Source organism: Schistosoma mansoni, chromosome 1 (genome assembly GCF_000237925.1).
Source record: "Schistosoma mansoni strain Puerto Rico chromosome 1, complete genome".
Taxonomy (NCBI): domain Eukaryota; kingdom Metazoa; phylum Platyhelminthes; class Trematoda; order Strigeidida; family Schistosomatidae; genus Schistosoma; species Schistosoma mansoni.
Window position 1 is genome coordinate 46217722 of NC_031495.1, and position 24790 is coordinate 46242511.

General features: G+C 39.0%; 1 protein-coding gene across 1 annotated transcript in view; it reads right to left on the reverse strand.

Annotated features, from left to right (window-relative positions):
- Smp_021300 (family C19 unassigned peptidase (C19 family)) overlaps nucleotides 1-22338 on the reverse strand; it is a gene marked incomplete at both ends in the record, with an annotated part of 40201 nt that extends 17863 nt beyond the window's left edge. The window contains 8 exons of the mRNA XM_018794607.1: nucleotides 2130-2314; nucleotides 3984-4158; nucleotides 5367-5483; nucleotides 6305-6675; nucleotides 10776-10888; nucleotides 19344-19507; nucleotides 22054-22167; nucleotides 22202-22338. Of these exons, the coding sequence (XP_018649002.1) occupies nucleotides 2130-2314; nucleotides 3984-4158; nucleotides 5367-5483; nucleotides 6305-6675; nucleotides 10776-10888; nucleotides 19344-19507; nucleotides 22054-22167; nucleotides 22202-22338 (1376 nt within the window). The remainder of the gene's footprint in view (nucleotides 1-2129; nucleotides 2315-3983; nucleotides 4159-5366; nucleotides 5484-6304; nucleotides 6676-10775; nucleotides 10889-19343; nucleotides 19508-22053; nucleotides 22168-22201) is intronic.
- Between the last annotated feature and the right edge of the window lie 2452 nt (nucleotides 22339-24790).

Consider the following 24790-nt stretch of genomic DNA (forward strand, 5'->3'; position numbering starts at 1 on the left):
CTTCCAGGGTTTCCATGGTGGTCTAGCTTCAATTGACTCATGATCGCAATTATTTAAAATAATTATTACAACTGTTTCGAGGTGGTAAGCGGTCAAAGTGAAAATCCATGAAACAATAAGCTCATGAATTATCGTTTGCTACGTTCTTTGTTCTTAATTTATCCGAAAATAGTACAACAACAAGCTAAAAATGGCTCAATATAATTATGATGACGAACAACAAAGGTGAAAATAACTCTTCCTGGATAATGATTAATACACAAAATAAAAATGTACCCCATAAAATATTCTAAAAACTCATTGAAATGTATTACAAATTCATTTTTCAAAATATTATTTCCTCTTAGGTATCTAAGCGCTCTAACATATACATAGCCAACGCTGTAATTAACCTATTCTCCCATATATTCGATTTCAGAATCGACTGTACGAAACTCATTTCATCATTTTATGTCATATGATTTGTATTGTTTATCCTGTCTGCTTATGTGACCATATTCAACGGTTGATATTTTAATAAACAAACAACAGTAAGATATATATATATATATATAGGTAAACCCTAACAAAAAGCGCATGAAAATATACTACTTATAGATGTAAGAATGTGATGGCGATGATGAAGACAACAGAAACAACAGACAAAACGATCTTCAAAATATTTTTTTCTTAAAAACAACGAATAATTGATCGACCAATGTTGTAATTAGTAAAGTTTATATAAAGAAAAAAAACAGAGAGAAACACCCGAATATTATCACTTAGTTAATGTAGCCAAATCTTTACCGAAGTACACGAAAACAAAGTAATAATCATTGTGATTTGAAGGCGAATACAAAGAAAACACTAACTAGAGAGATTAGACCCATTGATGCTACATAGAAACTAAAAAACAAATTGTTCACAATCCTAAGTAAAAAGAACTGTCCAGTAATTTGTGTAAACAATTATTTGCAACAATTCAACTAAATGTTAAATTGTTATACCTTGTGGCCGAGTGGATGCCCAGTTAATGTATGACGTGATAAAACCGCCAATCAGAGAGCAGCGAATTATCGATTGGATCAGTACACGAAAACCGTACGAGCACTATAGAGTACTACCGATCCTGCTTCTGCCTAGCCCAGTCAGTTAAGTCCAGAACAGTCAATGCGGTATGAATCCTTACATTTCAAACATACTGAGTTTATATACCAAACAGACTGACCACATCGTACCAACAAAATAGAAAATAACATGTGTACAAGATTTAGCCAAATGTGGCTGTGAGTGTGGGAGGCAGTAATTAATAGACTAGGGATAACTCAAGAATGGTATATCGTATAATAATAGTCTATAGGTCAAAATGAAGCTTATAATAAGGGGAACATGAATACGCATAGTTTAGCCATTTAGCAATTATACGATAAAAAATATATGCATAATATTGCTTCATAAATAGATTCCAAAGTTACCATTCACTAATGTTATCGGGACATAACATAAATGTTACAAAATTGAGTTAATTATGGTTTGATATTATGTTTAGGTATGATAACCGTATGCTTATTTAAATACAGCTCCCCCCCACTATGTCCATTTAAGCTAACATGGATGGAGTGATAATTTAGTAATAAGACACAGATCCGTCTATTCAGATTTGAGAGCGATGGCTCAATGATTAAGACATTCGAGTTCTATCCCTTAAGTTGCAGGTTCAAAGTCAGCCCCACTTACTTTAGTATGAGCAATCGAGTAGTGTTACTAGCCCTCGTATTTGCAGTACACCTTAAAGCCAAGTACAGGAATCGCTATCTGGAAAATTAGTCTGATATTTCGTTCGAGGGCCAGTTGTACTATATACCACAGTAGGTTCGGACCGATGAAATGATAGCTGGAATTAAAGTGATTTGATCACTACCAAGACAATCAAATTATTAACGCTACGAAATAACTCGAGTAATAATTAAATAGAAGCAAATAATGAAACTATATGTAAGACATCTCATTTTAAAAAAGAATTAGGTAAAAAAAAGGTGAAAACGGAAATAAGGTTTATGCAAAATGTATACATGTATCATATACTACAACACACTAAATTATAATACATTACGGTTTTTAAAGAGAGATCAATGCATAATATCACTTACCGATAAAACAGGATATATGCTGAACTTTTCAATGATTCCATTTGTTCAGCATCTAATTTTCGTACATGTTCATCATTGAATTCATACCAATGTTCCGTTGGGGGATTATAAGCACATGTAGTGTAATGACCACCACCACAACCGCCATAGTGACAGATGACACCAATTAAATCATAAGTTGTAATCTAATACAGAAATATCAATGAAAAGGCATTTATTTAATGCATTCAAAGGTAATGTGAAAGGTTGTAACTAGGTAACAACACAATTGGAATGTCTTATACATAATGGTAGCACGGTTCAATTAAGGAGTTATGTTGAATGCAAACACTATGCACATGTCATGTAACAACACCAAGCACACTTTTCTCTAACGATCACTTTAACTTAGACATAATCGATACCAAGAGTAAACAAAATATAAATTTGGTGGAAGGTTTACATGTGGAACATGGTGTACTGAAGCAAAACGCTTATTATCTACAAGGTCAACTGAGAAAACCAATTGTTTAATAGCGTTTACGAAAGCCGATTGATTAAAAACTAATTAATCACAGTCAGGTAAATAAAAGCTTTGTCTAGATGTAACTTAGAACTAACCAAATGCGTTTCCACGGTAATACCTTTGGTTTTACACTAATTCAACTTCGTTGATATAAAAATTTGCTAAGATCTTAACTGTGGCATGAAATTCCGAAACTATGACCACTACACATAGCTGGATAAGGTCTTAAGTCCCGTTACTGTCTGTCAACTATTTATCATGGTTCGTTAGGGAAACAAGATGTTTTCGAAACACACACGTGAATGCACTGAAAAAGTAATATACATCCGGAGGTAAACAGCAAATAACGACACAATTAAAAATGCTGATAATGACGTGATCATATATGAATTGTGGTAGTTGTATGATTGGACGATATTATAATATATTTACACAGAACCTGACACAGATGTGTATTGGCTCATACTCTCATACTACATTAACAAAAACAGATGAGTTAAAATTCATAGAATCCTGTAATGAAAAAAAGACTTTATCGAGAAACATTCTGATAGAAATGCTATTCAAGGATGAAACAGCCATTGAATGCCCGCAGTATTCCCTCAGTTTAATGTTAACATACCATAAAAGGAATTCGGTTACAACCTCATACTTCCGTTTTAAATATTTTTTTATAGATATGTGAATTAGTTTCGTAGATAAGTACAAAGCTTCGCTAACATATTTCAACGAAAATGAAATAATTTGAAAAATTATTCAGCATGTATAATAATGAATGACTTTTTCCAATAATTATAATTTAACGTATAAACCTACACACTTGGACAGTTTTTCTTTTTACCAATGTAGCTTAATTTTGTCGAAAAAAATTGTTTCAACGATTATTAATGGAAGAAAGTCTGGTGTTTCCCCATGAACAGAACTTTGACCTAGAAAATTAAACAAACCTACTTCGTCATTTTTATTTTATTTAAACACATAAATATTGGTACAAAGGGGCACCGGATACATATGCGCCACACAAATCTCATTTGATTTTGTGAGGGTTGTGATACTGTCCAGGTGCCCAGACCGAAGCAGGTGGTTTTCTTAGGGGACCAAACCCCAAGCCTTTGACCTAAGGTGAGTAGAACTTCCCTGGCAGAGGCTATATACGCGTGGCCATGTGAGAGCATTTCGAGAGGGAGGTTGGCCCCTCTTCACTCTCGGCCGTACCAGGGCATTTGGGGGCCTATTTCATCAACTGATTAAAAACGTAACCAATTCGTTATTAAAAACAAGCACCTTGAATTGACATGAAAATATACATCAGAAAAAGATAGAGAGGAAAAATAGGAAATAATTCTTACTTTATCTCTACAATCACGATGAAGGAATGGTGAAAGATCTAAATTCTTCAACGGGAAATTCACTGGAGATGATAATTTCGAGGAATATAAATGATTACTACTGAATCTTTTCAAGTGAAGTGTAAGGATTTCCGGCAACGCGACAAGTCTGAACTGCTTCAAACCATTACACCGTCTGTGTAAAGAAATGTTTTAAAAAAGAACAGGGTAAATTTGTTGCGACCTCAATAATTAACTGATTGAATGACGTAAAAGTGAAAGTAATTAAAAAAGACAACGAAAGTTATACGTCATCCGCCTTAGATTAAAAAACCCGGGGCGAAGGGGTTAAACACGCACAACTAGTCTTGTCAATATAAAATTATTAGGAATTTAAAGGACTCTTTCCAGTCAAATATGAAAGGAGATGGGAATAAAGCTACAGGCGGTTGAACCAAGACTATCGATTTAAACTGTTACTAGGTGTACACTTTGTAGTCAGTGTCTGTGGGATAACACTGATCAACGGTTGAAGACCTTGTGTTTAGAATGCTCGAAATAGGTTGCAATGGTGCATACGCTTTCATTCGTTGTCTTTCTCTGAATCTTTAGTTTCAATGGTGTTTCATACTTTCTGTTAAGCTAATACAATTTTTTGGAACCATAATTACTACATCCATAATATTTTTTTAAGTCCTTGACACTACTGTTATTTTAACTTCTTCACTACTCACTAAGTTTATTTATTTAAGCACATAGACATTGGTACATGGAGGCACCAAGCATATATAAGCGCCACACTTCGTCATTAGATTTGTGTGAAGGTTGGGATACTGCCTGGGAGCCCAAACCGAAGCAGACCACCAAGTTTATTTCCCCTCAGTTTGCCAATGTGGCGTGGTAAGTGGGTCTCTTACATTATTTGCTCCAGATCTTACTTTGATTGTAGCTGATTGATGAGAGTTCAGTTCTTTCTAGTGAACTGAGACAGAAAACTTTCATGTTTGATTAATAGAAAATATATTTGGTTTACAAATGACGGGACAAGAAATATCGACCAACTTCATTTCGCATCATTTATATTATAGAGATAACATTTGTTTTTTGTGTTTGTATCAGCACACTCTCTTGTCCAGTCAATTAATAATCAGAAGAACTAGTGATTAGACAGGGTGTTACAGAAGCGAGATTATGCAACCAGCAAATGGACTGTTGAGTTTAAAAAATAATAAATTTCTGGCAGTGTATATGGCTGATCTTTACCATTCTTGAGCTACCGTTGGAATTCGCGTAACATTTTCGAATTGCTGAGTAGTCCAGTTCACAACTTAACTCTCTTTCTCTCTTTAAGGAATGCAAATGTAAACGTCCAAATAAAAAGCGAAACGCCAGCACAAAACTTACCGATTACATCTTCCACAGAAATACCCATTTTCACCAACTAATTCCGCTTCAGAAAAATAATGAGATAAGCAATCTTCAAGGGTAAGAGTGGACCATTTATCTATCCATTGTTTAGGTCTGTTATATAAACAAAAATATAAAACAAAAGGAAAAAATAGAGAAATTATGAGTAGTGTTTTGTGAAGACTGCTGAGTTTGAATTGCTATCATGAATTGGTCAACGTTAGACCACCATTGAAAACCTGGAAGCACTGGACGGCCGTTTCGTCTCGGTATGGGACTCTTCAACGGTATGCATTCACGACCACGCACAAGGGGCTCGAAACCAGGAACATTAGGTCGGAAATTATGAGTTAAATTATTGGGAATTTCCAGGTAATATGTATACACACAAGGTTCTATGATTATTGTAATATAGTATTTTTATTCTATTGATCCACATTTTTTTCGTAAATCGTACCTTTCGCTGTCATTTCTTTGATATGAACATTAGTAATCTAAAATTTGCTCTGACAATTTCATCCGGCTGTGCCAATGTGAACCGATACCAGATTCTATGTTGCATATGACTGACTTGTGAGTTGGATTGTACTATCTACACTGATCATCAAACAACATTCATTTCCATACTAATAAATAAGTAAATATTGTTTGGTGAAACAAAATTTAGAACAATGTCTAAGTTTAGATTGCTCAGACAGAACCCCATGTTGTACATAAGAGATGACTATATAAATAAAAACAAAAATTTCGTACTATGGTCATAGTTCTTTCGTCGATTTTTTCCGTTCCCCATTGGATTTACTATCATTTCCACTATCTTTACTTATCTATTTCTATTTGTCAAAAACTTGCTCTTATTGTTTCAATAGAAAATGCAGTAATTTAAACGTATATATATAATTAAACTAGTACAAATTATCTACGCCAGAACTTACGAGGGCAAAAAGCTTTGTACATAGGTTAGAAATATATGAGTTAGGGTTAAAAGCATAGTCAATAACCAAGGGATACCCGTTACCAGACGACTAACAATTGTTGGTAACGTGAATAACGAAGATAATTTCATTTTTGATCCACGTGATGTAGAATACCTTCTACTTGTTGACTTCGATGGTTGCGTCTGTTGTAAATCACTTGATGTTTTCAAATATATAGGACCATTTTTCAATAAAGAACCTGTGCTTATTGAACCATTCATCAAAGAGGATTTTGTTGGTTGATCAACAGAAGAGGATGAATACGTTTGTACAGTAGGTTTGGTAAGGGAAAGGGACAAGTCCATAAATGATTCCTCCCGATTGGATAGCTATATAGAAGTAAAAGTAATAATCATAATGACATAATTATATATACAAAAACATTAGAAATTTACTGAATGTGGATATTAATAAACACTTCATCAAATAAATGGAAGCACTGTTGCATAAAATATATGAACTAAATTTGTGAGAACGGAGAAAATGAAGACTCGTAAAACATCTTTTGAATCTTTCGGAGCTAAGTCAAAAAAAATCTAAGACTTTCAGAATCCATCACAGGGACATACATCTTCACATGTAAATTGATTAAATGTAGTCAACAGAAAACCCTGAACCTAGATTTAGTGCTATCTGGCACCTATTAGCAGGGCGTGCCTGTAATCTCAAGAGAACTGATACTCTCTGACCGATTCGATTCTGACACCCAAATGTGAAATCAGAGACATTACCACTAAGCTATTTGAGACGCAACTAACCTCCTGTAGGACAGAGGTATATTTTCCATTAACTGATCACTGAGTAGTCGTCAATGCCATGTACATCCTTCTCAATGTTGACCGAATTTTGTCGATCAAATTCACTAAGAAAGACTTGACATACACAGAAATTACTGCTCAGTGATCGGTTATTTATCAACACGTATATCTAATTTTTTAGACATGAGAAAAGTAGACAAAGGAATTACAGAACGACCGGAAATTGTTCATTTTTCCAGACGAAACATTGCATTTAGTAAACACCAGCGACAATTAAAGTATGCTATATTTTATTTATTTAAACACATAAATATTGGTACAAGGAAGCACCAGATACATATGCGCCATACAAATCTCATTCGATTTGCTTGAGGGCTGTGATACTACCCAGGTGCCCAAACTGAAGCAGGTGGTTTTCTTAGGGGACCACACCCGGAGCCTTTGACCGAAAGATCTGATCCACAAGGCAGTGGAGCATCGTGAGGAGATGCATTCCCATGGTAGCCGGTGATCAACGATTGATTCGTACGCCATTTGTTCCCTCAGGATACTGGAGCCCATGTGCACCATTGGTTTGGAATCAGGGTTTTCCAACTCCCCTAGGTGGACTCGCCTTGTCCACCAACCCGGTTAAAGCGCCGGACATTCGCTTTTCGTCCTCTCAATTTCGTAAACAACACTGGTGCCACGAGAAGGCAGTGAGTAGGACTTCCCTGTCAGAGGCTATATATTCGCTGGCCATATGAGAGCATTCCGAGAAGGAGAGCAGACTCTCCCCACTCTCGGCTGTACCAGGGCATTTGGGGGCTATATTTATCGTGGTAAATTTTTTTATATTTTATTTAAACACATAAATATTGGTACAAAGGGGCACCAGATATATATGCGCCTCACAAATCTCATTTCATTTGTGTGAGGGCTGTGATACTGCCCAGGTGCCCAAACTGAGGCACGTGGTTTTCTTAGAGGACTACACCCCGAGCCTTTGATCTAAAGGTCTAACCCACAAGGCAATGGAGCATCGTAAGGCGATGCAGTCCCATGGTAGCCGGTAACCAATGATTGGTTCATACGCCATTTGTTCCTTCAGGATACTGGAGCCCATGCGCACCATTGGTTTGGAATCAGGGTTTCCCAACTCCCCTAGGTGGACACTCTACATCCACATCGTGGTAAATTGAAATTGCTGTACAAAATTCTTTGGGGACTAAGAAAAATTTACAAATGTTTACATATTCTAAATGAACACGTCTCAGATTTCTTTCTATTCTGTTAATATGTATGATACTAGAAAAAACAAACAATATATATTCCATTAATACATTTCAACAAAGTTTAAATCAGCAAGGACATGTGTAAATTAATGAGCTTCAATGAGATTGATTTTGAATAAAATCTACATTCATAGCCTTTGCCAAACTATGTGAATCACACTTTATAAACTGGACGACAAAGTACCTATTACCATGAATATTTGTGTACTGTGAATTCAAAAAAAAGGAATGTAAAATTCGGTGTTGAGTTAACCAAAGGAAAAGATATAGAAACGTAATTAGAGGGAATCGTTTATAATATAAAGAACATAAAACAGCTGTTTCTTGAAAGTACTAAGAACCTTCCTAGGACTTAATACTAACTAAGCATAACTATTCATAATGGTACTGGTTGAATTGTTAATGTAATAAGATTAAATGATAAAAGTTAAAGTTAATTGCAAGCTAATTTTCATTCAACTGAGCTTATATCCTGAAGTCATGTAATTACCAAAGATGTGGGTATAAAAAACATGCTACGTTTAGTAGTCAGAAGGGAATGTGAATCAACTAACACTTTTTCAACTCTAACTACGTAGCTTTATTGCAAATACTGTTCAAAATTATCTACTAAGTTAAAAGAATCGATTTAGGGTCAGCATATGAATCCGAAACTTCTACAGAGTGGAGACGTCAGCAATCCACCAAACTAGGCCTAAACTCTGTTCAAAAATAACGTACTTCGTCCCTCATTCTTTTATTTTTCTAAATTCGCTTCTACTTTCTTCTGATGAATCGTAAGCTGACTTATTAATGATGCGATAATTATGTAGATTACTATTCATGTCAAATAATCAATCAATGTGACTGTATAGCTTTATTAATTGATATCATGACAAACAATCTGTTATAAACAGGAAGATACTTGTTATGACGCTAGGGTTCTGGTTATAACAGTCCTTTCACTTTTTACACGTATGTGGGACGTTAATTTACCTTAGACGAATATCTACACTAAATCCCCACCCAGTGTCTATTCTACAGGACTTCAACACAACTCAGATCAAGAACACGAGATTAGTCTGACTATAACGTCAATATATTTCCACACACCCAAAATCCGACACAGAGAACAGTCAATACATAATAAGGGTAGGGGAATATATATAACACATAAACACCTGTCATCCTATCTAATGTCTGACTCATCAAGACAACCAATCATTGTCATTCTCGCCCACATATCACAATCTTTTTTAGTTAGACTGACTTCATTTCTTTTATGACATAACGGGCTTCCTTGGTCTTCCAGATTAACTTAAAAGATCGTATTGAACAGCAGACAACAAAGGACTGAACAGTTATTTCTAATTAGTATGGGGTCTTTTAGTAGTGACATTTACAACACCAAACTATTTTTGGTCCAAAACAAAAATTATCTTCAAAATTAAACAACTTTTCACATTGAATAAACAAAAATTCATTTCGCAAGTTGAAGGATTTGAATATAATTTTCAAAAGACAGCAACTTTCATTGGTCACAATCAGTTACAATTAATGTAGAACCCGACAACAATATACCTTAGCCCAAGTCAATATACCACATTAATGCAGAGATAAAATTAAAAGGATGAACAATAAAGGAGTAGAAAAAGTACAGTACCAATGATAACAATGAGGACTAAACCTTAAAAATATGGTCCGAAAAGGTATTTATGAGGGAAGACTCAAGAACTGTAGAAGGACAAAGAGTGAAAGCACCTGTGCCATTGTGACTTATTTTAAGACATCTCACCCAACATCTGTAACCACTAAACACGGTGAACATGTGGATCCTAATTAGTTGGTCTGCATCCACAAACATGGGTTATACGAATAGTCAGAGACTTCATGAACTGCTCCTAGGTTTTGGTATGGTCACCACTGGATTTCTTTCAACACGTTTCTACATTAACTAACACAGTTCATAGAGGTGAGGGGTAGTTATCCATACGAAATGCATGACCCACAACCTCATCAACCGATTTGTCATATTCGCCTAGTACTCTAATGCCTAACCATAGTATTGCTTACTTGGTCGTTCGACGAAACCCGAGCAATGCTTCAACGACACTTGAAGTCTATGTATCTCTTCTACTTCCATGAAACATGTGTCAAGAACACATAGTAATACGAAACGAATTGTTGTGCTGTATACTTCCCTTTTGATTGGCAGACGGACATCTCACCCATCCCAAATTGGCGAAAGCCGAGAGAGTTTTCTAGATGTGTCTAGATTTATTTAGACATCACAGACATAAACTTTAGTAATTCTAAATTTCGTATGATCATTTGAGACATTAGCAAACTAAATATAATAACTGGGAATGAAAGGAAATATGTTTTCAAGATTTTTGTAACAACGAATAAATGACTAACCCGACTGCATGACAGGCAACGGACAGAGCTAATTAATCTGCCCTGAAAGACATCGGTAATTATACTATTGTTACTGTTGTCCGATGAACCAGTAGTAGTTGTTTGCTTGATGCCTATATAAAATATAAAGAGAACCGTTAGAAGTAATAGAAAAGTCCGTGTATTTAGATAGCTATACAAGTGCTAGTGGTAGTGTCACTGATGAGATAAATTTACGTACAGTAGAAACCAGAGAAGCTTATGCCAATCTAGGTCATCTTTGGGGCCTGTGTAAAGCGTCAGATTGACAATGGCGTCGGTGAAAGCAGTTTTGCTTTATCCTTGTGAAACCTGGCCTTACGAAGTTGAGGATGTTAGGCAACTCTGTGTTCGGTCATCATTGTCCCCGAAGGATTGCTGACATCCAGTGACAACATTTTTGCGATGTAGATGTCTAGCAATGTATATGATGACGGTAATTCAGTTGTCACCATCTAGAGCATGTGCTACGAATGTCGTCCAAGCGAATCCATTATTTGTTGACGATAGGGCCGATTGGAAAAAGCGGAGAGATAGCCAGTCCATGACATGGTGTCATAGTATGGAAAAAAGCTGGACACACCTGGCATTTGTCAGTTTTTCACAACTCCCTGGTTGAGATCCTAGAGATGGTCCAACACTGGCTTGTCAGTCAGTCAGTCAGTCACAACGTAGAACTTCGTACGTACGTACATCAGTTCGAGTTGCCATACCACATTAGCACAGAGATGCAGTTGTCGATTCAAATCCCATAGTGGTAGAAGTAGTAGGAGTATAATCAGAAATCCAAAAGATTAGGGGTTTCAAGAAATTATTGAAGGAGTATAGTACAGTGAAATAAATTTGGAAAGAGAAAAAGATAAAGACATGAGGAATTTAGAAGATTAGAACTTGGGAGAACACAAAGAGTGGATGCACCTTCGCCATTGCAAACGATTTTGAGCCATGTCATTCAAGGTCTCTAACCATCGGTTGCTGTCATCTCGCGAATCCCAACCAGGTAGTCTACACCTACCAACATGGCCCAGTCCACTTGTCAGTGACTTCATTGATTTGTGCCACGTTTTGGTCTGGCCACCCCTAGCTTTCTTCCAACCTACTCCTACACCATGAAACATTGCACGTCGGGGCAGTCGGTGGTCGGGCATACGTAACACATGTCCCAGCCATCTCAACTGATGAAGTTTCACTACTTCATCAATCGATTTGCCATCCCTACCTAGTACTCGTTTCCTAACAACTGCATTACTTACCCGGTGGTCCCAGGATATACGAGCAATGCTTCGAAGACACCTATGATCGAACACTAGTAGCCTACGAATATCCTCTACTCTTATTGGCCATGTTTCACTGCCATAGAGTAGGACGGAGCGAACTGCTGCACAGTAAACCCGTCCTTTGGTTGCTAGACGGATATCTCGCCTACGCCATAAATGACGCAAGTTGGCGAAAGCTAGACGAGCCTTCTGTATCCGTGCCGAGATTTCGTCACATACCAGACCACAAGGGCTGATGAGACTTCCAAGATAAGTGAAGTGGTCTACACGCTCAACTACTTCACTCCCTATCATTAGTTCAGGTGTCGATGCAACCCAATTCTGAAGTAACATTTTGCACTTCGAGGGAGAGAATCGCATTCCGAACATGCCTGCATAGTTGCTTATAGTGGTCAGAAGACTCTGCATGTTGTCAGCGTCTTCACCGAGTAAAACTATGTCGTCGGCGTATTCTAAGTCGACAAGTGAGTCTCCTGGTAAAAGTTCAACTCCTGGAGGTTTAGCTGATGAAAGTGCTATCTCTAAAAGTAAGTCAATGACAAAGTTAAACAAGAATGGGGAGAGTGGACAGCCCTGACGAACGCCACTTGTGGTAATCAGTTCTGATGACAGTTCGCCATAGGCTCTAACTCGACCAGTTGTGCTCGAGTAGAGAGCCTTTATGAGGTTAATGTACTTCTTTGGTACTCCTTTCAGTGACAAACATTGCCATAGAACCTCACGATCAACAGAGTCAAATGCCGCCTTAAGGTCAAGAAATACTACTATTGTGGGACGTCTGAATTTGTGTCTATGTTCTAGGACCTGACGTAGGGTGAATATCTGGTCTATGCAACCACGTCCAGGTCGAAAACCAGCTTGGTTTTCTCTAGTCTGCTCTTCACGAGCTTTGGTTAGGCGACCTAGTATTATTGAAGCTAATATTTTAGACACTATATTAGTCAAACTGATCCCTCTGTGATTGTCACAAGAGGACTTTTGTCCTTTCTTATAAACTGGCACAATCAGTGATTGGGACCAGTCAGATGGAATTACGTCCAGTTCCCAGATTCGACCTAAGACCTCAGTCAATCTCACTGCTAGTACTGGACCACCATCCTTAAAAATCTCAGGGGTCAACCTGTCAGGGCCTGCTGCTCTCCCTCGCTTCAGATTTCCTATAGCTTTTTCAACCTCACAGAGGGTTGGAGGACTTACATCAATTTGCCATTCAGGACGACTGGGGATCGTGGGTAATTGAAGTGTGGCTGAAGGCCAGTTGAACTGATCCCTAAAGTGTTCTGCCCATCGATCCAACCTCCTGGATTGAGAATGAATTATATGCCCATCTTTATCTGAGATGGTTTCACTGATATTCGGGTTCCTAATACCGGTTTCTTTAACGAGTCTGAATAGCTGCCTACTGTTACCTATTGCCGCTGCCTTTTCCATCTCTCTTGCTTTCGCTACCCACCACTGTTCACGATCATTACGTAGACTTCTTATAAGCCTGCGCTTAAGTTGACTCCGCTCTTCGTTATGCTCAGAGCCAGGTGGGATGAGTTTACGAGCATCTATCAGTGCGGTAGATGCTGCCGAGATCCATTGTTTCTTCCTAACGTTATGGTTTACCTTATTAGCGGATATCACTGCTGATTCCACAGCTTTTCGGATGTCATTCCACGCTGCCTCGGGGTGGACACAACTTACATGGCTGCCTAACTGTTTTTCTAGTTGTTCCTGAAATATATTCTTAGCTTGCCTACCATTAAGTAGAACCCTTAGAGGCTTCCCTGCAGTGTCTTTCCTACGTCCAGTAAGACGCAGACAAATACGTGCTCGCACTAGAGCATGATCTGAATCTAAGCATGTGCCCCAGAATGAGCGACAGTCTTCTATCGAGCCCCTCCATCGGTGGCTGATAGCGATGTGATCTAATTGGGTCCAACGTTGGGACGAATTCGGGGGTCGCCAGGTCAAAAGATGTTTTTCCTTATGCTTAAAGTTAGTATTTGCAAGAAATAGGCGGTTATCTGAGCATAGCTGCAACAGACGGTCGCCATTATCTGTTCTTTTCGCCATGACACCATAAGATCCACCCAGGTGTCCTTCCCTTTCACTTAGTTTACCTACTTGAGCATTAAGGTCACCTGCTACTATTACTACATCAGAACGCCTAGCTTCTCGGAGAAGGTCAGAAAGTTTCCTGTAGAACTCATCTTTTATATCGTCTGAGCTGCAGTCAGTGGGAGAGTAGGCAGAGACGACGAAGAGGCAACGACGAATTTCCCTATCTTTCCGAGTCCTTACTGATCCGTTTAGTCGAACAGCGCATAGACGACTGTCTACTGGGATCCAGTCTAAAAGAGCTAGTTCTGCCCTAGGACTTAATGCTATACCTACTCCAGCGAGGCCACGGGAAGCAGCGTCAGGGCTTCCAGATACACGGAGCGTGTATCGAGATGAAACTTTATTTTGATTAGGTGCGGTCAAATGAATGACACTACTCGGATCTTGTATGCGCGTTTCGGAGACGCAGCACACATCGATGGTGTAAGATTCTAGAGTTCTAGCTAAGGAAGCCTGTTGTCCTATTTGGCACAATGTTCGGACATTAAAAGTTCCTATATGTAGTTTAGAGCGTGGTTTCAAGAGACCAGGAATAACGTTCTGTGTACTCGAATCGTTTGCCCTAGCGGTGCGACGCGATAAAAGGACGTGGGAAGGGTTAGTCGAGGAGATAACAGAGTTATTAGGTGTAGGAAGGATTTGAAAGCGACCAACTTGGTCTTGTGTGCAGTTAAGGGTATGAGGGCTAGTATCACTTCCCGGCTGCCCACACCGTGGAAGGGTATTTCTTGAGGGACCTGAAAAAGAAGTTGGATTAGTGTTGGTCTTAACGACCTGGGAGCGTGACCGCAGTGCCCAAGGGACATCTGCTTGAGGCCGGTCACGCACGACCTTTTTGTGGGGGATTTTTGACGTGTTAGCTCCGTTCTTCAAAAGTCCTTACCGCCGGAGACGGAAATCCGTGGGATAAGGCGAGGTGTGCATTTTTAGGGTCGACCTTTTCTAACCCCACCCCTCCTTGTGGGAAGGCAGCATCGCTGTCATGCTGGTTGTCTGAAGGAAACACCTTACTGCTTTCACACCTCTGTACAGTCAGCAGTACGACTTCGCCTTCGGACCTTGGGATTGCTGCTTTTAGTCTCACCGCTCTTCAACCGACCTGTCTGGCATGGTAGGACCTTGAGGAACGATTGTTCCAGCCAGCATAGCTCGATTGGATCATCACGATAGGCAAGCCCGACCACCACGTCAAGGTAGCAGCAACGGTCGGGGCAACACTGGCTTGAGACAATAACAAACAGCTCAGAATAGAAGTCAGTCACTGTCCCTTTATCTTTTGTGAGTCTCTTCAAGTAAGATGGATTTTTTAAGTGAAATAAATATTTCCGGTCCTATTTTTGTTAACTGGATTGCTTCATCTATTATTTTTCTAAGTGTCATACATTTTCACTCATTACTTTTGTTATAATCATCTCCCCTTCTCCATCTTTCCGAACACTCATTTTTTACTGTGTAACGCCCCCAAGTGCCCTGGTACGGCCGAGAGTGGGGAGAGTACGCTCTCCCTCTCCAAATGCTCTCACACGACCACGCGTATATAGCCTCTGATAGGGAAGTCCTACTCACTGCCTTCTCACAGTGGCATTACTGTTGTTTACGAAATCGAGAGGACGAAAACCGAATGTCCGGGTTGGTGGACACGGAAAGTCCACCTGGCGGAGTTGGAAATCCCTCATTCCAAACCAATGGTGCACATGGGCTCCAGTATCCTGAAGGAACAAATGGCGTATGAACCAATCGTTGGTCACCGGCTACCATGGGACTGCATCTCCTCACGATGCTCCACTGCCTTGTGGGTTAGACCTTTAGATCAAAGCCTCGGGGTGTAGTCCTCTAAGAAAACCACCTGCTTCGGTCTGGGCACCCGGGCATTATCACAGCCCTCGCAAAAATAGATGAAATGACGCGTTTTTACTGACAATACTATTCTCGCTCCTACTAGAAGTCAGACAATTTACACTATTATTATCATTTAACACGTCGCTTATTCACTCCCTTTTATTCTTAATTTGTGTATCCTTACTTTACAACTTTTGCAGCAGCTCGCCCATGGTGGAAACTCTGTTCTATCTAAACGATCACCAGTCACTGTCTGGTCGAAAGTGAATCCTTTTACCGAATACGAATACTGAACCAGTTTTCCTGAAACCATGTACGCCGTTCAAACTGGCTTCCTTCAACGTTCGCACACTAATGCAGATCGGACAACAGATAGGGCTGATTATGTCTTTGGAAAGTCTTAATGTTGACGTTTGTTGTCCATCCGAGACCCGTATTCAAGACTCTAGTGAAGTACTACAAATTCGCTCTCCATCTGTCGCTTCGAAAGACTTATTTGACGTGCGTTTATCCGGGGACCCTGTGGCATCTTCGTCTGGTCTTGCTGGCGTTGATGTCGCACTAAGCGCTAGAACTGAGGCAGCACTAATCGATTGGATCCTCATTATGGTTATGTGCTGTTAGATTAGAAAGCTTCATCAAAGTAAGAAGAAATCGATGTGAGAAAAAATGTCTTTTTGTCATCTCCGACAAATTGCAGCCTGGATGCAATCAAGGACGAATTCGACTACCAGTTAACTGTTCTCCAGAAAGTGCGCTCGACAGACATTGTAGTACTAGCCGGGGACTTGAATGCTCAGGTCGGGCGTCTAGGCATAGGAAAGAGTCATATAGGTGGCCGATGGGGAATGTTGGTCGCAGGTCAGGTAACGGGGACCGTCTACTGCAACTGTGCACAGACCACAACCTGTTCCTGGTTAGCATTAATTTTCGGCACATTCATCGCCGATGTGCCACCTGGCATCCTACCTCTGCATCTCAAGCCTGGACTCAGATTGATCACATCGCGATCAGCTACCACTGGCGTGGTTGTGTACAAGACTACCGCCCCTTTTAGAGTACCTATCTGGACTCTGATCATGCCGTGGTCTGCGCCAATCTCACCTTACTTTTCAGTGGCCGAAGGATTGATCGTCATCAACGGATTGATGTCAGTAAATCGGTTGCAACTTCTGTTGCAAGTAAGTATCGAACCGAGCTAGATTGTAGGCTAGCCACCATACCACCGAAAAGTATAGATGAGTATTGGCTGCAACTTCATGACGCCATGAAAATGGCGAGTAAAGTCGCTTGCGGCTTCGCGAAACGTCCCGCTTATAAGCACTGGGTTTCTTCTGGCTCCTTACAACTGATCGAAGCCCGTCGATCTACTCCGGATGACCACGACTTTGACCATAAACGAAGATTGTTGTGTAATGAAATTGCGCAAAGCTTGCGTAAGGACTGAAAAGCCTGGTGGTCGGAGCGTGCTAATGAGCTGGAAGCAGCAGCTGCATCTGGTAACTGCCGGAAGCTCTTCCAACTCATCCGAGCCACTGGCAGCAAGAAGTCTGGTGTGAGTGAAACAATCTACGAGGATGACGGGATGCCAATCACTAACATCTCTCGACGTCTTGGACGATGTGTGGAATTCTTTGAAGGGCAGTTCAACTGGCCTGCTGCTTCGAAAACATCGACCATATTGTCCTGCTCTCCATGGCCGGTGAAGACTGATCCACCAAATGAGGCGGAAGTCCACAAGGAACCCCAACTCTTGAAAGGCTACAAATCACCGGGCCCAGATGATTTACCTCCGGCTCTTTTTAAAGATGGTGGTGACTTTCTGGCTAAGGAATTGACTGCGTTGTCTACAAAAGTTTGGGAGCTAGAGAGTGTTCCAACATCATGGGATGAGCAGATAGTTGTCCCTATCTTTAAAATGGGTTCACGTTGTTTCTGTAACAACTATCGAGGGATAAGCCTACTTCCGATTGCGTCCAAACTGTTGGCTTCTGCCATACTTCGTAGATTGTTTAAAACCCGAGATTGACTCGCGAGGAGCAGGCTGGTTTTCGTTCTGATCGAGGATGTATTGATCATATCTTCACCATCCGCCAAATGTTAGAACACCGTCATACTTATCGCAGGCCAACAATCGTAGTGTTTCTTGATATCAGGACTGCCTTCGATTCGTTGGACAGGACTGTTCTCTGGGATTGTCTATTGAAGAAGGGTGTGCCTGAGAAGTTTATTAACATCTTAAAGGCCCTGTATACGAACACCTCGGGCAGAGTGAGGGCATACAACCACCTTTCTCCATTGTTCCATTCAAGCAGTGGGGTTAGATAGTGTTTTGCACCTTCAAAGTGGAAAGTACTCTTACAAGACTGGCAGGATTCTAATCCTGTACTCACCTTGGGTGGTGAGAAGATTGAAGTACATTTCAGTTTCCCCCATCATTACTCTTATTATATATATATATATGCATCTTAACCCTTTTTTCTTCCCATCCTCATTGTTTTGTGTGGCGCATATATATTTGGTGCCCCCTTGTACCAATATTTATGTTTAAATAAATAAATAAAATGTGTAATGCATAAACATTTTGGTGCTCCTTTGTACCAAAACTTGTGTTTAAATGAATACATAAAGTATTGAAAATTAATGTTCCTATACTTAAGGTCTGATTAGCCAGTTTGTATGCAGTAATTATGACCTTTTGGTAGTGATACAAAGTAACACTGTGTGACTTAATATCTGATATAATTCAACCACTATTAGTGAAACTGAACACATATTTTTGTCTATAGTTGTCTTTTTTCCACAGAAAGAAGGATAAACTAACAAATTATTCAAAACATGTGTGACTTTGTCGCAGCCCTTTTTAATGCTAATAATGGTCTTCCGAATGAGCTTGTGTTTAGCTTAATAAGACATTAATGTAGTTTTAGCCTGTTAATACAGGTATAATTATTCTGGCAAACTGATACCCTCTACAATTTAGTCACCTTGTTTAAGTTTCTTTCTTAGGATTTGAATTAAAAGTGGTGTAAATGCACCGAATGATAATCAGCTCCTCAGGTCGAAATGGAGTTTTGAATGCGTAGTGAAGACCTAATACTATCATTCTTATGAGGACATCAGACAGACTATAGTTGTCAGATTAAGCCAGTGGACAGAATAAAACTTAGAAAATGACGCTGAACTACTTACAAATAGAGCAAGCACATAGCAGTGTAAACTGCTGCCAATATTTAGCTAATAGAGTAAAATTCACATATTCTGACCTACTATTAATGACAAGCAAAAACACTAGTTGCAATCTATTTCTTTGATCTGATAGTACCTTTTTTGTCTGGGTTTGAAAGCCTTGAGTGTTTCAGTTCCTCGTGCAGCTGGACTAAAAATAGTCTCAGAAATTCTTGGGCATCTTGTTGTGCATAACCTCTGAACATTGGGTGCACAATGCAGAAAGTATCTAAAATTGCATTTGCGTTGAAACAGCGTGGTCTAAGTGAGAAAAGGTAATAGAAAAGCAGATATACAGTACAAATTACATGGTACTAAATACAAGATTCAAATAAATTGAAATCAAAGGAGAAAATCAATCAGAAGAGGTTTATGTAAACTGTTATCTGTTGTTTAAGAAAAAAGGATTAACCACAATTTTACTTCAGTAAAGTTACGAGTACCAACATTTAGAATCCATGAATTGCATTCTCACAGCAAAAATCAAAACAAAATCCTCAAAATTGTTAAACGGATTCAGAATGATATATTACGATGACCACGTATAAAACATAATTCTGTAAATTTATTAGGGATTTTGCCGTTAATTTCCAGGCATAAAAGTGAATTGATCCAATATTAATACGCAAAAATTAAAGGAGCTGTAGTAAAAGTAGTACCAATTATATTGGGAAACTAGGTATAAGATATATAGGTCGAGAAAAACAAGTGGTCACAGAAAAATTATGAACGTTAAAACTGGAAATTTCAGAGTTCTCCCTTTTTTTCAGACAACCTAGTTGTACTCTACAGGTTACTAAGTCCTACTAGAATTCCAGAAATTGTTTTGGAAATAATTCATTAGGATTATTGTTACTAAGATAAGTTTGTGGTGAATGTTCAGTTTGAGGATAGTTTACACCGAACACTGATTTCATCTACACAACCTTAAAAAACAATGAGTCATCAGATAACTTTATCCTAGTTTAAAACTACTCAGCAGAGTTCAAAAAAGTGAGAATCATAGCGAGAAGTATAGATAAAGATTAAGCATAGTTAAAAATGATAAGAATTGATACACTACTAAGGATGCTGACTTTTTACAACAAGAGGTCAAAAAAGATCGGCACTACAAATTACAAACCTTAAATCCCAACGACGTTATAGCCTGAGAATCATAGAGCATTAAATAATACATTAAATACTACTTACAAAGTGATCAATCAAACAGCAGTCCCTTAGACTAAACGGTTAAGCTCCTAGGTTAAAAAACTACGACTAGCTTATCTAGTTTATCATCCTTCCAAAAACATTTTTTAGAGTAAGGAACCAGGAAATAAAAATGTTTCAAATTTTTAAATACACTCGAGATTATCACGTTCGCGATCGAATTTCTTACTCCTTAATATCTACACTATCAACGTTTTTCTGTAGATTCATATTTTTCCGCATGTATATTAAGTTTTGACGTATCGGATTTACTAAACATTATTCCTTACTTTCTGAAACTGTGCTTCCAAAAATATGTAGAAGCTTTTGTTGTTCTAAAGACGATTTACATAGAACAAGCTTTATTAACTACATGAACACTAGAGAATTTAAAAATGCAGCTAGTTTGAAACCACGGAAAGCACCAAGATTAAATGAATTGATAATGCAAGTCTTAAAGGATGATAGTCCAGTTTTTAACCTGAATCGATGAAAATTTGTCTTAGGTCCTACGTAGGATATGACTGGTATCAAGATAGGTGAGATAACTAGTTGATAGATGACTGTAATGATATAAAATAGCCGAGTGATGGCTGTTTACTAAACCTTATTATTAACTTAAAATCTCGAAAGATTAGAAATCAAAGAGAAGACTGCTAGCCAGATGAATAAGTTTGTCATATGAAGTAACGTGCTTATGCTCAGAATATAAACACAAAAATACGTAGTGAGAAACCACAGATTGCAGGAAATTAGCTAGATGCCATTTGGTCACCAATCAATATGACCTGACCGTTAGGCTTAATTTCGGGAACTCTATCATCATATGAGACTTAGTAGTAATATTACTTCACAGTGGAGTATTGAACTTAAAGTTCAGTTAACCAGGACCCAGATTGAGCATTTATATATTACTACTGACCATCATACGAAGCATGACTGAGAACCTGACATTTAAACTTAGAAACAACTGAGTCACATCACTACGTCGCCTGTTTGGAATAACAGTATCATGGCAACCAACAAAGTAACTGAATGGGGTTTTGTGTAAAGATTCGGAGTGCCAGAAGACATGGTGACAAAACGAAAAGTCCCTGGTTAAAGTCCACACGTTAATCTGAATTAGTAGTTGGTATCATGAGTGGGAAAGTCAAATAAGTTTACTTATCTCTATAAACATCAAGTCGGTTGTTTTCTCGCTTTATTTTCATTCGAAATATGCTCTGAATCCTTGATTTCATATTGCCAATGAAAAGATTATTATTTCACCTCCTTTCTTACTATCATTCCTCTTTATTGTGTTGATGACGCATTGCCAAGGACAAAGTGTCAGGCCACATTGCGAAACAACTAGTGTCAGCCTCGCTCTAAATTTCTAAGTAAACCCCAGTCTACATTTGCGACTATTGCAAAATCAAAAAGGAAAGCATTTGCACTACATGTAGGATTCTAACTTGCGTTTTCAAGTATGTCAAGGGAGAACTGTGACACCATACTTCTGGAATCAGATACAATAACAATGAAATGAGAATCATGGCAAAAATACACACAATTTTGCAAAAGCTACGCTACCGAGGTCTGACGGACATGTATTTTGTTCAAACATTAAATCTAATTACCTTTCATTCCCCCAAAATTCAGAAAGTAGAGTGCAATAATGATTGAACAACACAAGTCTTCGAGTCGGATCAAGGATGTTATGGCACTCGAGGAAGAATTCTGTTAAATGCGGACTGCAAAACTGTAAAAAGGATGATTGGGAGTTACCAATTTGATAAGGCTTGTAAAGCGGCATTCATGTAACAAGTGTTGCCTGAATTACGAAGTCCGCCAAGCCCTATAGAAAGCAACTGATCCGAACTTATTATAGTATCCCCAAACTCCTCATTCATATTTACAAGCATCATTAAAACACATGACGCTAGAAGCCAATATGTAAAACCCGCGCCAAGGTGACAAGACTCAAAGTACAATTCCAGACATTAGATTTCAGATTTGTGTAGTATGAACAGAAGATTTACGGCTTGTGTTGGTCACTTTCTAGTAAGCTTTTGAGAGTTTCCAGTCTTTTCATGAATGAATCGACTGAAGGGGCATTAATAATAATAATAATAATACACCGTCTCTTCGGTTGACAGGTCCCAATAATTGACGAGTGGTGTGGTCTTTCGTCTTATGGGAGTTGTCTTAATCCTGTTTTATGTTTTGGAGTGACAGTCGGATCCTTCCGGTCCGTAGGAAACTCACCTTGGCCAAGTGACAATTAATATCGTAGTACGTATTGCAGCAATATATTGTGTAAATTGGTCTCTAGATATTAGAGCGTAGTTCATCCAGTCGTGTTGATTTTTCCATGTCTGAAGTGCTAAAGACCTTCGTATCTGGATCTATTTATTCGTCTAGAAGAGTCTCCTGAATGAAATAAGAATAAGAATGAATAAGATGACCGCATGATCAGTTCCGTATAAAGGTGGGAGGAAAGTTATTCGACTGAAATCGTCACCATGTGTAAAGATTAGGTTCAAAAGAGACGAGGAGGTTTGTAGGTCATATCTGATGCGATCTCTAATGTTTTGGGGTAAATCTAGGGATATTGTGTTTCTAAGAAAATGCAATCAAGTTATGTTGTTAATATTTCTGCTTCTATGAACGGTGCGTCAAAGTAGACTACGATAAGACTTTTACTTTTGTTAAACTAGAACTTACGTTTGCTTAGGATGAAGTTATCTACTACATATTTCTGGACTGCGGCATACTAAAAACTATTCAATGTCTTGCCATTTACATTTCATCCCGCAGCTCTACAGTTCACATGTCCTTGAGTCCTGTGTCACTGCCTCTACAGCTCGCATGGTCAAAGTGCTTTCATTGTCAGTATAACCCTACCAACCCTAAGATTTAGTCTGTTAGCCATACTAAGTAATAAACCAATCACTTAAATCCCACAATCATACACCTCTGACGTTAACAATATTTCTGGGATGGCAACGACATCAGGGTTTTCTGTGTTATCACGTCTTTTGACTCTATTATTTTACTAGGTAGGGTGTGAGCACTTGTATAGCCCACCTTTAATTCAGTGAAGAACTTTTACGTAACACCCACAATGGTTTTAGGATCGTTGTGATCCGAACTTTTACCACTTTAAAACCCATTAGTATGAGGTATTTTCACCGATCCAGCGGCGCGCACTTCTACCTGTACCGATCGTCTCTTAACGCGAACAATCAGGCTGTGATCATCGCATACATATATTCCGCATCCAGTCAGTTTGCGCGAATTTCGCACTAGTAGATTTCTTCAGCAGAAGCAAAGGTAACTTCTAAGAGGTAGCCTTCCTGTGTACTTTCAGAATCCACTTATTCTCCAGTTCTACAAAGCTTATAGATGCCAATTCCTTCTACTGTTTCTGGCGGTAATTTGCTCACTAAGAACCTGTTGTGGCCTACATCAGGTTCAGATCTGGCCTTGGGTTCTTTCTCGGAAGATTTCCTCAGTCTATGAAAAATTATGGACCTGTCTATGAGCTCCGTCTTTACAAGAATAGAAGTTCTTCTTTCCGGAACCTCACCTTCCAGTCAGATTTGGAGACAGATGCGAAGGTCTCTCCACTTCCATACTTTGCTGGGTAGCTGTAAACCAACCACTGACCTTATTGTGTCTCTTGTGCACACCATCTTCATGGCTCAGGTTGTGACACCCCATAGTCTGTTTTGTGTTAATATGTGGATACAGAGCTGAAATCGTTGATTCACATACCTTAATGTTGCCAACAATGTGTTTCTTCTCAGAGAACTTCTTTATTGTAACCATACATGCACCTGCGTGTTTGCTATCCGCTACGCTGTAGTGGTCCATCCTGGTTGTTTTCTTCAAATCCAAAGCTGAAATCATGGTAAAGCTCGCTGTCACCTCGAAAACAAGAAGTTGCTCATCTGCTACAGGCTGTTTGTCTGAAGGTATATTTCTAGCCATGTTCAGCATCTAAGTCGCCACAAGAATCAGTAGGAACTTTGTAGAGGAGCACGATTTGCACAGCTAACATGATAGTGGCTCGCGGTACCTTTTATAAGCAGCATATTGACCTCCAGAGATGATGATATATCTCGAATGATTGAGGTCCTAGTCTATTCAGACGGGAACGGTGTGACGAACCAGCTAACTTTTAAGTCACACCCCTCAGTTAGCATCTAACCCCTTCAAAGTACCAAGATACTATGGCTGCTTTGAAGACTGTATAACACAAAGGACGTTATTATGGAAATATAATGGTAAGAATGAGCGCAGAGAAGATAGCGAGTCCAGTCCATGGCATACGATTAAATGGTGCGCGTTGGTTGTCCTTGACCCCGGCGG